Source organism: Saimiri boliviensis, chromosome 5 (genome assembly GCF_048565385.1).
Source record: "Saimiri boliviensis isolate mSaiBol1 chromosome 5, mSaiBol1.pri, whole genome shotgun sequence".
Lineage (NCBI taxonomy): Eukaryota > Metazoa > Chordata > Mammalia > Primates > Cebidae > Saimiri > Saimiri boliviensis.
The window spans coordinates 129451039-129464774 of record NC_133453.1 but is presented as its reverse complement, the minus strand read 5'-3'; the positions used below and the strand labels follow the sequence as shown (position 1 = coordinate 129464774).

Sequence of the window (13736 nt, the reverse complement as noted above, 5' to 3'; positions counted from 1 at the left end):
ATTAGCCAGGCATGGTGGCAGGTGCCTGTAATCCCAGCTACTTGGAAGGCTGAGGCAGGAGAATCACTTGAAATCGGAAGGTGGAGGTTGCAGTGAGCCAAGGTCGCACCACTGTACTCCAGCCTGGACGACACAGTGAAACTCTGTCTCAAAAAAAAAAAAAAATTGCAAGGTGCAGTGGTGCATGCCTGTAGTCCCAGCTACTTGGGAGGCTGAGGCAAGAAGACAGCATGATCCCAGGAGTCTGAGGTTGTTGTGAGCTAGGACTGTATCACTGCCCTTCAGCCTGGGCAACAGAGCAAGACCCTATCTTTAAAAAAAAAAAAAAAAAGGAAAGAGAGAGCTAACATAGTTGCTGCTGTAGCAGCCATGCTATGCTGTAGCCAGTTGTGTTTTTACTTAGTATTATAACATAAGCATCATTTTTTATATACGTGTCCTAACATACCCAATCCCCTGCTGTTGGGCCATTCAGACAATTCTATTATTTGGTTTTTATCCGCATATTGAAATGAGTCTCTTTGTGCATATAGCTCTTCCTTTCTCTCAGAGCGTTTCTGCTGCTTTCCCAGGTGTGGGCTGACTGAATCCCACACGCGTCTTCATGTGGCTACAGCAGCTGAAATCACCAGCACCAGCTGTGCCCGTGAGCATTTATTTCACCACATGGCTAAACCGCCTGGAGTAGCTTCTTTTTAAAAACAAGGTTCCCTACTTTAATGAGCAAGTAATAGCTCATTGTTTTCATCTGCATTACTTGGGTGACTGAAAACTTTCAACAGGAAGTTCTTTTTCTTGTCTTTTAAATTCCTTTTTAAATTGTAAAGGAATGGACTCTTTAGGTTTTTTAAAAAAGAAAGTGTGTGGCCATGCACCCTGGCTCACGCCTGTAATCTCAGTACTTTGGGAGGCTGAGGAAGGCAGATCACTTGAAGTCAGGAGTTTGAGACCAGCCTGACCAACATGGCAGAAACCCTCCTCTACTAAAAATAAAAAAATTAGCCTGTGTGGTGGAACACGCCTGTAGTCCCAGCTACTCCCGAGGCTGAGGCACAAGAATCGCTTGAACTTGGGAGATAGAAGTTGCAGTGACCCGAGACTGTGCCACTACACTCTAGCTTGGGCAACAGAGCAAGACTCTGTCTCAAAGACAAACAAACAAAACAAATCAAACAGAAAGACCAGGCACAGTGACTCACACCGGTAATCCCAGCACTTTTGGAGGCCAAAGAGGGCGGATCACCTGAAGTCAAAAGTTCGAGACCAGCCCGGCCAACATGGTGAAACTCCGTCTCTAGTAAAAATACAAAAATTAGCCAGGCTTAGTGGCAGGTGCCTATAATCTCTGCTACTCAGGAGGCGAGGCAGGAGAATCTCTTGAACCTGGGAGGTGGAGGTTGCAGTGAGCTGAGATTGTGTAACTGCACTCCAGCCTAGGCAACAAGAGTGAAACTCCATCTCAAAAAAAAAAGAAAAAAGGTTTGTATAGAGTCAAAAAGCTCAAGTTTCCGCTCCCTGCTTTCTCTTGCCTCTGGTCTCACCCATCCTCAGAGGTTAATAGGGCACACCCCTTTCTTTTTTTTTTTTTTTTTTTTGTTCCCAAAGCATTTAATGCAGATGACAAAAATATATACAGCACAATAGTATTAAAATAGAAAAGAGATCAAGGCAAAGGGGTAATGTATGGCAAAGGAATGAAGTGAACCAAGGCCAGGGATAAAGTCAAGCTACTAGAATAAGGGGGTCAGGGTGAAGGGGGTCCCTTCAATAAATTCCATATACAAATTTCTGAATTTTCTATACAATAGGAAGAGCTGACTCACTGCAAACATAATGTTTTGTTTTAGGAAAGGATTTTGTTAGAGGTGTGTTTAACGGGACTCTCTTCACGTGCATTTGAAGGAAGATATGGCTTACAACAACTTCATTTACACTCTGTTCACAGAACTTTGTGAACAGCGGTCTGTGATTGCCCCTGTCTGTGGAGCCCTAATGGCTGTCCCTGGGCAGGTTATGTCACCTGGAGAGCAGCTGTTCCCCTCGCAGGTGTGGCTAAGCAAGTCAATGAGTTGACATGATGGAGCACTTTCCAGGTGTCTTCGTCCAAGGGAGGTGGCGGGAGGATGGGGCATAGAAGATTGGAGCATGTGCCCAGGAGCTGAGCGAGTGGTGACATGGCTCCTGCAGAGTCTAGGGTTGGGTAGGCCTCCTAGGAAGCTGAGATCTGATATGTTTCATTGGCTCATAATTGCCCATGTATCTCTCTAAGAGTCTCTCTTTGGTTTTTAAAATTAACTGGTAGCTGGGTGCAGTGACTCTTACACGTGTAATCCCAGAACTTTAGGAGGCTAAGGCAGGAGGATCTCTAGAAGCCAGGAGTTCTGAACCAGCCCAGATCTCACTCTGTCCCTGGAAGGTAGCCTTAGAACAGGTAGCTGAAGGCAAAAGGAGAGATGCTGTTGTCCTGCCCATCCCAAGAAGACAGTTTTCTGACTGGGGGCTGGGGAAAGATGCACCTGTCCACAGTAGAGTTTTCATTTTGCTGAGAAAACAGATAGGCGCCAGGGTGGAGCTGGCTTCATAGGTGGCTGCATTCAGGGCTCCTACAAGGCAAGCGGCACCATTTCTCCGTCTCCATCCTGCCATGGACTGTGTTTGCCCTTCTCCGGCTCCTCTTGGTGGCCCCTGCAAGCTCTGGGCTCCATTCTTTTGCTGCTGGGATGGAAACGACCGTTCGCCAGCAGTTCAACCTCGGCACTAGCCACACCCCTTTCTATTCTTTATTTATTTTTAATTTTCATGGGTACCTAGTAGGTGCATATGTTTATGTGGTACGTGAGGTGTTCTGATACAGGCACGCAGTGTAAAAATATGGAATGCTTCATGAATTTGCACATTATTCTGCCCAGGGGTCGTGCTGCATTCCTCCGTGTCATTCTGATTTTAGTATGTGTACTGCTGAAGCACTTCATGATCTTTTTTATGAACTTCACTCCTTCAGCAAGTATTCGTTGAGACCACTTGGGTGGCAGGCCTCCAGCTAGGCATTGGGGATAACAAGGAGAATTAGACAGACATGGCCCTGGTCTCTTGGAGCCGGCATCTAGTGAGAGACACAGGCAAACACAGGAAAGCAAAAGAACAAAAATTAAAATAACTACAATTTGTGGTGAGTTATTTGAAGGAAAAAACAGGGCAGGGTCTTCCTTGGCTGGACTGGTCAGAAAAGATCTCCCTGAGGTGTGGCATTTAAGCCAAGACTTGGAGAAGGGACGAGCTAGGACAAGCTGGGAAAAGCATTCCAAAGGAAGAGGCACGTGCAAAGGCCCTGAGGTTGAGCACTTGGTATGCTTAGAGAACAGAGCAATGAGTACAGCTAGAGCAGGCGGTAATCACAGGCCAAAGAACAGTCAGAAATCACTGAAGATTTGACATTTTTGAATTTTAAGAAGATGACTGGTGGCCAGGTGTGCTGGCTCCCGCCTATAATCCCAGTACTTTGGGAGGCTAAGGCAGGAGGATCACTTGAGACCAGGAGTTCAAGATCAGTCCTGAAAACAAAGCAAGACCCCGTCTCTAAAAAAATTTAAAAATTAGCCAGATGTAGTGGTGCACGCCTATGGTCTCAGCTACTTGGGATGCTGAGGCAGGAGGATCACTTAGGCCCAGGAGACTGGGGCTGCAGTGAGCTATGATTCTGCTACTGCATCCCAGCCTGGGTAACAGAGCAACACCCTGTCTCAGAAAAAGAGAGAGGGGGAAGAAGGCCAGGTCAGGTCAGGTCAGGTCAGGTAAGGTAAGGTGGGAAAGGAAGGGAAGGGGAGGGGAGGGGAAGGGAGGGGAGGGAAGGGGGAAAGGGGGGAAGGGAGGGAGGGAAGGAGGGAAGAAAAGGGAGGGAGGAGGGAGGGAAAGAAGGGAGGGAGGGGTTGCCCTGTGGAACACAGCTGTAGGTGGGCAAGCAGAGATACTTATTTTTTCCAATAATATTTGTATCAACTCTTCATGTTATAAAGACATTAACTTTTTTGTTATATTGTCTACATATACTTTTCCTTTTTTGCCCTTTATGTTGTATACGGAAATGTATCTTTTGGTTTTTTAGTGTAGAACACTTCATGAGTTTGCGTGTCATCCTTGGATAGGGGCCATGCTAATCGTCTTTGCGTCATTGAAGTTTTAGTGTATGTGTACAAGAAATACAGGAATTTGCTGTTGTTGTTTTTTTTTTAATTTAAAGATTGTATTTACTTAGAAGCATTCAGAATGTCAACAAAACAGCTGTAACTTTTTAAAAAATTACAGAGTGATATGTATGTATGTATGTATGTATGTATTTTTGGAGACAGGGTCTCTGTCACCCAGGCTGGAGTGCAGTGGTACAATCACAGCTCACTGTAGCCTGCACCTCCCGGCCTCAAGCAATCCTCCTCCCTCAGCTCCTGTGTAACTGGGATTACAGATGTGCACCACCATTCCTGGCTAACTTTTGTATTTTTTGTAGAGATGGGGTCTTGCCATGTTGCCCAAGTTTGTCTCAAACTCCTGACCTCAAGCAATCCTTCTGCCTTGGCCTCCCAAAGTGCTGGGATTATAGGCGTGAGCCACCACGCCCGGCCCAAGTGGTATTTAGTTCATTGTATCAGCAATTATTTGTGTAAGCTGCATCAGAGACAACTAAGTATGAAGGCACTACCATCCACATACACAACTAATTTGTGCTGTGCGCCAACAAGAGCATGCTTTAAATTTCCATGGCAATTTATAATCCCCATACTGCACCAGGCAAGGTTGGTGGCTATTGAAAATATTACCAGGACAGGGTTATCTAAAGACACATTGGGTAGTATGTTAACTATACAAAAAACAAACAAACAAATAAAAAAGACACTGTACAGTTTAAAAACAAATCTTACATGGCCTTATATTTTAATTTAGTTCTTTAAAAGGAATGCATTGAGTATTGGTGGAGGTGGGGTGGTGACAGTTAAATACATTATATATGAGAAAAAAACAAACTGCTAGAACCAGTTTATTCATCATCTTTGTTTTCATCTTTCCTTCCTCCTCATCCTCTTCCTCTTTCTCACATTTCTCCCATTCTTTCTTTTTCTTGCTTGTTCAACCTTGAGAGCTCCTTTTTTTTTGCTGCACCAAGCTTCCCTTTAGCTCGGTGTGCAGCAATATCTTTTTGTACTTTTCATTGAGCTTTGCGGATGTCTTTTCCTAAGGCTGCTTGTCCTCCTCTGTGGTTTTATAACCTCACGTCTCCTACTTTCTTTGCTGCATCACCGATGGATAGGCTGGGATGTTCTCCTTTGATTTTTTGGGTCATGCTTGGAATAGAACAAGAAGAGGCCAAAGGAGGCCTCTTGGATGCATTGGGCTGCTGGAACTTCTTTTTTGTTTTCCCTGTAGGAAGGATGTAAGTTTTCATTTCCCTTTCCTAGCCAGCCTTGTCCGCCTTTACTGCATCTTCAGATTTTCCTCTCTCTTTAGCTGACATGGTCTTCTACCTCTCTGACTCTCTTAGAAAGCTCTGAGGAGTTGCCTGAAGCATGTGGGTGCTGCTTCTTGTGCCGCTCTCGACAAGCTTGTTGGACAGGGAGTGCCTATGATGACGTTTTGCCTCTTGGCTTCTCAGAGTCTCCTCTGCCCATGTTTAGTTATTTTTCCTCAGTGAGGCACAGGGTCACCCAGTGTCTGTCAGCTCTCACTTGACCCAGCATTTGGGATTTTTTTTTTTTAAACACAGATTTTATGCCAAATCTTTTCTTTTGTGATTTCTTCTATTATTTCTAAACTTAGAAAGTTATCTGGAAAATGCAGCTGGGCACGTGGCTCATGCGTATAATTCCAGCACTTTGGGAGGCCAAGGAGGTTGGATGCCAGGAGTTTGAAACTAGCCTGGCCAACACGGGGAAACCATGTTTGGTGAAACAAGAAATACAAAACTTAGCCAGTGTGGTAACAGACACCTGTAATCCCAGCTATTTGGGAGGCTGAAGCATGAGAATCGCTTGAACCCAGGAGGTGGAAGTTCTCCAAAAGAAAGAAAGAAAGAAAAAGAATGTTTTCTGGAAAGTGTTAAATTCCTGAAATAATGTGATGTGATAATTCAGACCATAAGCTTTGCAGTCAGAACTGAATTCAAATTCTGATGCAACTACCTTCTTGCTGTGTGAACTTCCTTAGTTACTTAACTTCTCTGAGTCTCAGTTTGCTCCTCTCCAAAATAAGAGCAATAATACTACTTTGTAACTGTATTTATTATCCTATATTTTCTATCATTTCATGTTTAAAATGTTAATATTTATCTAGAATTAATTTTTATATAGTGTGAGGGGAGGCTCTCTACCAATTTTTTTAATTTAAAATTTTTAATTTCTGTGGATACATAGTGTATATATTTATGAGGTACATGAGATGCTTTGATACCAGCATGCCATGTGTGATAATGACATCATGGAGAATGGGGAATGGGGTATTCATCCCCTCAAGCATTTATCTTTTGTGTTACAAACAATCCAATTAGCCTTATTTTTAAATGTACAATTAAGTCATTGTTAACTATAGTCATCTTGTTGTGCTATCAAATAGTAGCTCTTATTCGTTCATTCTACCTTTTTTTGTACCCATAAATCAATTTTGTTTTCAAGTTATTTCACTTTGGCCCTTAAAACTTCTTTCTGGGAAATAGGACAGTTGTTAAGAACAAAAAGGAATAACTATCGTGTTTAAACACCTGCTCTCTGCATGGGGTTTCCTGTACTTTACATAATCCTTCTGACAGCTCTCCCAGGCAGGTATTGTTATCCCCCATTCCAGACAGGGAAACTGGCACCCAGGAAACAGCTTAGTAGGGCCAAAGCGAGAGTACTAAGAAAGGCTGACTCCCATCTAGAAAGGCCGGTAATGAAGATTAAAAGGTTGAAGGACAGATGAGAGAGTGGGGCTATGTTTTTGATGTGGTGCCATTTGAGCTGACATAGAGGTGAGATTGCAAGGCTGGGGAAGGGGCAGCACAGAGGGCTTGAAGATCCATTACAGGTAAGAAGTGGGTAAAATTAAGGCCAGGGATCCTGGGTGTTATAGGGCCACCCCGGACCCATCTGAGGGGAGCCCATCCTCATGCATCTTCTGTATTTTCAGGTCAGAGCTGAAGTCCTGACGACATTTGCCCTCTGTGGATTTGCCAATTTCAGCTCTATTGGGATCATGCTGGGAGGCTTGAGTGAGTCTAATGGGGGTTCACCAGTGTCTGGGAGAGCCGGAGACTAGAACTTGCTGGGGACATGGAGGCTTCAGTTGTCTCATTTTTCTAAAGCAGGGCCCAAGCAAGATGGCCATAGAGGCCGGGCGTGGTGGCTTGTGCCTGTAATCCCAGCACTTTGGGAGGCTGAGGTAGGTGGGTCACTCGAGACCAGCCTGGCCAACATGGCAAAACTCCATCTCTACTAAAAATACAAAAATACAAAACTCCATCTCTACTAAAAATACAAAAATTACCTATGAATCCCAGAAACTCGGGAGGCTGAGGCACGAGGATGCTTGAACCCATGAGGTGGAGGTTGCAGTGAGCCAAGATCACACCACTGTATTCCAGCCTGGGCGACAGAGTGAGAGTTTCCTTTTAGCCCTAGAATTCCGATTCTCTGCTGCTGGTGGTGGCCCAGGAGGTCAGCACCTGGGCCTTGAAGGCCAAGCCTGGCTCAGGAGTGGGAGGTATGGTGCTGGCCTGTCCCCAAGGCTATGGTCTGCCTTTTCCCACACCCACAGTGGACAGGCAGGCAGGCCTGGTGGGGCCTAGGGTCAAAGAGTCTGCCCAGTTCTTAGTTCTTTACAAATAACATTTCCACTCCCGGCTGCTACCCTGCCTGCTGGTGAAATCACCCCATTTTACAAAGAAGGAAACTGAGTCTTGGAGAAGTAAAGCGTGGTTCAGGTCCCTCGGCTAGCGAGTGGCTGAGCCTGCATTTCATCCCAGGTCTGCCTGGCTCCAAACTCAAATTCTTTTCCTGCATCTGCCACGGATGGTGTGTGGGGACGTGTGGGTATTGCCTCCAGGCCAGGCTGAAGAGGGCTCCTGAGCTCAGCAAGTGGCTAGGAGGACAGCGTCTGTCCCCCTGGCCATCTATTTTTTTTTTTTTTTTTTTTTTTTTTTTGAGACCGAGTTTCGCTCTTGTTACCCAGGCTGGAGTGCAATGGCACGATCTCAGCTCACCGCAACCTCCGCCTCCTGGTCTCAGGCAATTTTCCTGCCTCAGCCTCCTAAGTAGCTGGGATTACAGGCATGCGCCACCATGCCCAGCTAGTTTTATTGTATTTTTAGTAGAGACGGGGTTTCACCATGTTGACCAGGATGGTCTCGATCTTTCGACCTCGTGATCCACCCGCCTTGGCCTCCCAAAGTGCTGGGATTACAGGCTTGAGCCACCGCGCCCGGCCCCCCTGGCCATCTATTAATAGAAGAGGAAGGGAGGTCAGCAGATGCCGCCGGAGCTAGAGAATGTGGGCAGAGATGGGCACAGCTTCCCTGGCCCTGAGCACTTCTGTCCCCTTGCAGCATCCATGGTCCCCCAACGGAAGAGCGACTTCTCCCAGATTGTGCTCCGGGCGCTCTTGACGGGGGCCTGTGTGTCCCTGGTGAATGCCTGCGTGGCAGGTGAGTGCAGGCCTGGCAGGCTCAGAATGTGGAACCTTGATTTTCTGGTTAGCCCGGGGGCCCTGCCAACCCACCGCTTTCCCATCACAGGCATCCTCTACGTGCCCAGGGGGGCTGAAGTCAACTGCATGTCCCTCCTGAACACGACCCTCAGCAGCAGTAGCTTTGAGGTATATCAGTGCTGCCGCGATGCCTTCCAGAGGTAAGGGCGTGAGCTATGGGGCCTGCAGGGAATCCGGCGATGGGGCACAGAATGCCTGAGTGCTGGGGGGGATGCCTTTGGTACCAGGGTGAGGGTAAAAATGTTATGGCTGCAGCTGATGGGGAAGTGAAGGCTCGAGGACCAGTGGAGGAAGGGTGGATCAGAGACTTGAAGCAATATTCCCAGCGTTGCACAGCCTGGCCGTGGCCAGCAGAGCCAGCCTGGAGAGCTCACACTGCAATCTTTGCTTTTTTTTTTTTTTTTTTTTTTTTTTAGCATCAACCCAGAGTTCAGCCCAGAGGCCCTAGAGAACTGCTGCCGGTTTTACAACCACACGATCTGTGCGTAGCGCGGACAGAACCTGTTTGTGCTTCTGACCTTCCCTTTCCCAGGGCCCTCCTCAGGGAAGCCACGAGACTCGGCCCCAGCTCAGTCCCACAACTGGGAAGGGGGTCATGGAGTGAGCGTGCAGAGAGTGAGTGGGGACATCAGAAAGGACATGTCCTACTGCACCTCCTTCCTCCTCCCCCATTTTCAACCTCCCCCAGTGCGAATTCTCGGGGTCACCTCTGCCTCCTCCCCCTTCCCTTCCACATCCAAGCAGCACCCTGGTCCTCTCTTTCCCCCTCTCCTGGGGTCCCTCACATGCCCCTTCCTTTCTGTTGTGGGTGCACACCAAAGCCTCCTCCCCTCCCCACCTGGGCACCAGGGTCTATCTGTGGCTTCCCCTGCCAGGTGGTGTGGCCCCTTTCTCTGCTTTCAGAGACTCCCTTCCCACCTTCCCTCAGAGCGCTTCCCCAGCTGAGGTCCCACGGCACACTCCCGGGAGGCGTTTAGAGAGTTCCGTGATCCACTAGATTTGGAAACACTGGGTCAAATAAAGAGCGGGCTATTTGGACCTTGTATTTATTTTTTGTTTTTGTTTTTTAACTGTGGACTTGTCAGTGCTTGGTGTGGATAAGAGGCTTTTTCCAAATTATTTAACCGTAAGAACCTTTTTAAAATTATTTATTTATTTTTATTCCACTGAACTTAGGAGCAAAGAACCTTTTTTTAAAGACACGATCTCACTCTGTCACTCGGGCTGGAGTGTGGCGGGGTGATCGTGGCTCACTGTAGCCTCAACCTCTGAGGCTCAAGCAATCATCCCTTCTCAGCCTCCTAAGTAGCAAGGACTGCAGGCACGTGCCACCATGTCCAGCTAATTTCTATGTTTTGTTTTGTTTTGCTTTTTAGTAGAGACGAGATCTTGCTATGTTACCCAGGGCTGACTCAAGTGGTCTGCCCACCTTGGCTTCCCAAAGTGTTGGGATTACAAACATCACTCGCCGTACCTGGCCCCTAAGAAGCTTTTTGATGGAAGTATCTCAGTTGAAGATTTCATGGAATACAACTTGGGAAATATTGGCCAGTGTTCAAACTGCTTTACTCTACATAGCTGTAATATTAGCAGATGCTTATGTGGCACTGTGTGCCCGGCACTGTTCTCAGAGCCTTCTATGTTTGAACTCAGTCCTTACAACTCCTTGAAGCACATGTTAAATTTCACTAGTTGAGGAATCAGAGGCGTGGACAGGTTAAGTCATGTGCCTAAAGGGACACAGCTGGGAAGAGGCAGAGGCAGGATTGGAGCCATGCCACCTAGTTCTGGGTGGGCTAGGAGTGTCCTGGGCCCATCTGAAGGGAGCCCCACCTCATGCATCCTCGGTATTTTCAGGTCAGAGCTGAAGTCCTCATAACACAAACTGGGATCTGGATTCTCTCTGTTGGGCTGCTGGTGTTCAGAGAACCCTCCGTGGGGCCCACCCTCACCTCCTTCCCTGCCTTTCCTCCCCACCCCAAGGCCTGTGTGCCACTAGGAGAGGCCTGACGTCCCTCCCCTGCCTGTGTTTCTGGAGTTCCTGTCACCAGTGTGCCTTCTCCATCTCCCTGCCGCCTGTCCTGCTCCAATCTCAATTCTCATTTCCCACTGCAGCTTTGGCTTCGACCTGCAATGCTCCCTGCCCTGTGGCTGCTGGGTCCCTGCACCCTCACCCCTACCTGCCAGGTTCAACTTCCTTCCCAGTTCGGGCTGGCCTTGGCCTAGGGCAGCGGGAGGATGGAGCTTTGGGCGGCAGTTTTTCAGCTCAGTCCCAGAGAGCCAGGTCTTACTTCTGTTCTGCCACAGATTTTGGTTCCAATGGGCAGCAGCGTCACAGGGTGACCTGGGTCCCGATCCTCAGGACCTGTGTCCTTCCCTTAGCTCTGCAGAGTGGAGGCTTGGCGGCCTCCTGTAGCTCCAGCTAGGCTATTGCTTTCTCTCTGCAGCCCTCCTTCAGTCCCTGCCACCTGCTCCAGCTGCCCTTGGACTGTGGGCAGGGTGCCCTAATGCTGTGGACTGTATAGTCCTCTCCTAGGATTGGCCCTCCGCCCCTTCCCTGCCCATCTGTTGGCCTCAGCTCTACCAGCTGGGTCATGGAACAGCCCAAGGACTGTCCTTGGCCTCCTTCTCTGGTGCAGGGAGTCCAGTGGCCTTTCCTAGAAGACTGCAGGCCCCTTGAATATAAGACTCACAGTGTACCCTTGTGTCTTAGTCAGTTTTGGCTGATAACCAAATACCATAAACAGGATAGCTTATAAACAAAAGGAATGTATTTCTCACAGCTCTTGAGGCTGGGAAGTCCAAAATCAAGGTGCTAGAAGATGTGGTGCCTGGTGAGAGCCTGTTTCTGGTAGGTGACCCTTCTCCCTGTGTCCTCACTTGGCAGCAGAGGCCAGTGAGCTCCCTGGGGCCTCTGGCCTAAGGACACTAATCCCATTCATGTGGGCTCCACCCTCATGACCTTATCTCTTCCCAAGGGCCCCACCTCCTAATATCTTCACCCTGGGGGCTAGGATTTCAGCATCTGAATTTTGAGGAGACATGAACATTCAGAACATAGCACATAGCAGTATAAGCTGTTAACAAGAGGGGACAATGGGTGTGGGGTATATAAGAGCTCTGTGGTATTGGTGTGTTGTTTTTTAAGTCTAAACTATTGAAAAATTGAAAAGTTTATTTTGTAAATGGCATGGGGAAAAAAAAAAAAACTGTGGACACAGATACCGTGTAACTTGTAATCCAGCCCGAGGGTAGCTCTGTCCTAGACAATGCATGCCCAGTAGGCAACCCACCAAGGTCTGTGAGTTGACCAGTGGACTACATTGACCCCCACTTCTGCCCCTTTCTTCCCATGGTCGTGCTCTCACCTCCACTACCCCTTCACTTTAATTCAAACTCATGCCTTCAGCTGAATGTTAATTAATCCTGAGCTCTTTGCAACCACATGAAGAATATCATCTGCTTGAAATTACTTTTGACTCGGGATCAGTGAACCCTGAGGTTGGACAGGACCTTAAACATTATTTTGAGGGTGTGTACCTCCCCACCCAGCTTTTCTGAGAGCGTGTACACCCACTGCATGGATGGCCTCTGTCACCATGTTTTTATGTTTTAGTCATGAGACTTCATTCCCATGAGGGATTTGCTATTGAACCAGGACTGAACGCCTGACTCAGGGCAGGCCAAATCTGTAATATTGCCAGTGGCCTTTCAGATTCTCAGGAAAGAATATGAATTATAAAACCCAGAAACAGAGCTGGGAGCTGAGTCACCACAGTGGGGTGATGGCTTGGAGCTGATCTCGTTCCCTCCCTTCCTGCAGCCCAGTTGTTCAGCTTTTCCTTGGATTCTGTGAGAGCCGAATTCATTCCAGAAATCCCCCTCTAACCTAAGCTAATTGAGAAAGTTCCTTTTTGTAATGAGAAGGACATTGCCGAGGATAGTCACTTTGTTAACCCCCTCTTCTGCTTGATACCAAGTGGTCATTCATCATTTGCTTAAATCTCATCAAGAGAAGAACCTCACGCCTCTTAGTGCTACTCACTTCATATTGGAGAGCTGCACTTCTGAGAAGGTTCTTTTTTGATTTTGCATCAAAAAGTGTTTCACTTTGATCCATCCCGGTTTTGCCATTCTGGGACACTGTGAGTGGATCTCATCTCATATGTATCTCTTTGTTGTCCTTTTTCCTACTTACCAAAGTAATACTTGCTCGTTAGTTTTAAAAAGTCAAATCTTAAACCTTACAGAAATGTTTTAATCCCCTTTCCACATGACAGTCTTTGAACCGTTTGAAGATGGTGCCCACCTAGGCTTCCCTTCTCTGAGGCAGGCACCCTTAGGTCTTTCAGTTGTTTCTCATGTAACACATAGCAAGGTTTCAAAATGTGCTCCAGCTCTGATTCGAAGTTGTCCTGCATTTGTGTGCAGACAGTGGGTGAGTCATGAGCAAGTCTAAGATGAAGCCAGAACACAGCATGGTAAATATGATCTCATGGGTGTAACCAAGATGATGTGATGAGACTAAAGATTGGCTATGGTCTTAGGAGGATATTCGAAAGAGGCAGACTTATTAGGAAGGGTGCTTTGCTTTGTTGTTTTGTTTTGTTTACGGTGGGATTTCTGTTGCCCAGGCCTCTGTGCAGTAGTGCAATCCGGGCTCACTGCAGCCTTGATCTCCTGTGCTCAAGGGATCCTCCCAAGTAGCTGAGACTACAGGTGCATGCCACCATGCCTGGCTATTTTTTATTTTTATAGAGATGGCAGGGAGTCTCTGTTGCCCAGGCTGGTCTTGAACTCCTGGCCTCAAGTGATCTGCCCATCTCTGCCTCCCAAAGTGCTTGCATTACAGGTTTGAGCCACTGTGCCCAGCCTTAGGAAGTGTGTTAAGAAGCCACCTGCCTGCTTCAGAATCCTCAAATCCGAGGGCTTACATGTAACACTTGAGGAGCAGCTGTCATTTAGGAGAGAATGAGAGAAAGTCCTGGCCTGGATCACAAAGGCATTATCTC

General features: G+C 47.4%; 1 protein-coding gene and 1 non-coding gene across 2 annotated transcripts in view; one reads left to right on the top strand and one right to left on the bottom strand.

The window, feature by feature from the left end:
- SLC28A1 (solute carrier family 28 member 1) overlaps positions 1-9769 on the top strand; it is a 60049-nt gene extending 50280 nt beyond the window's left edge. Inside the window, exons 15-18 of the mRNA XM_010350052.3 lie at positions 7150-7231; positions 8564-8662; positions 8753-8864; positions 9141-9769. Of these exons, the coding sequence (XP_010348354.3) occupies positions 7150-7231; positions 8564-8662; positions 8753-8864; positions 9141-9213 (366 nt within the window). The 3' untranslated portion in view covers positions 9214-9769. The remainder of the gene's footprint in view (positions 1-7149; positions 7232-8563; positions 8663-8752; positions 8865-9140) is intronic.
- On the bottom strand, positions 4098-4202 carry LOC120368291 (U6 spliceosomal RNA). The gene has a single exon (XR_005582475.1). It is a non-coding gene; the product is annotated as a U6 spliceosomal RNA (small nuclear RNA).
- Positions 9770-13736: the final 3967 nt, after the last annotated feature.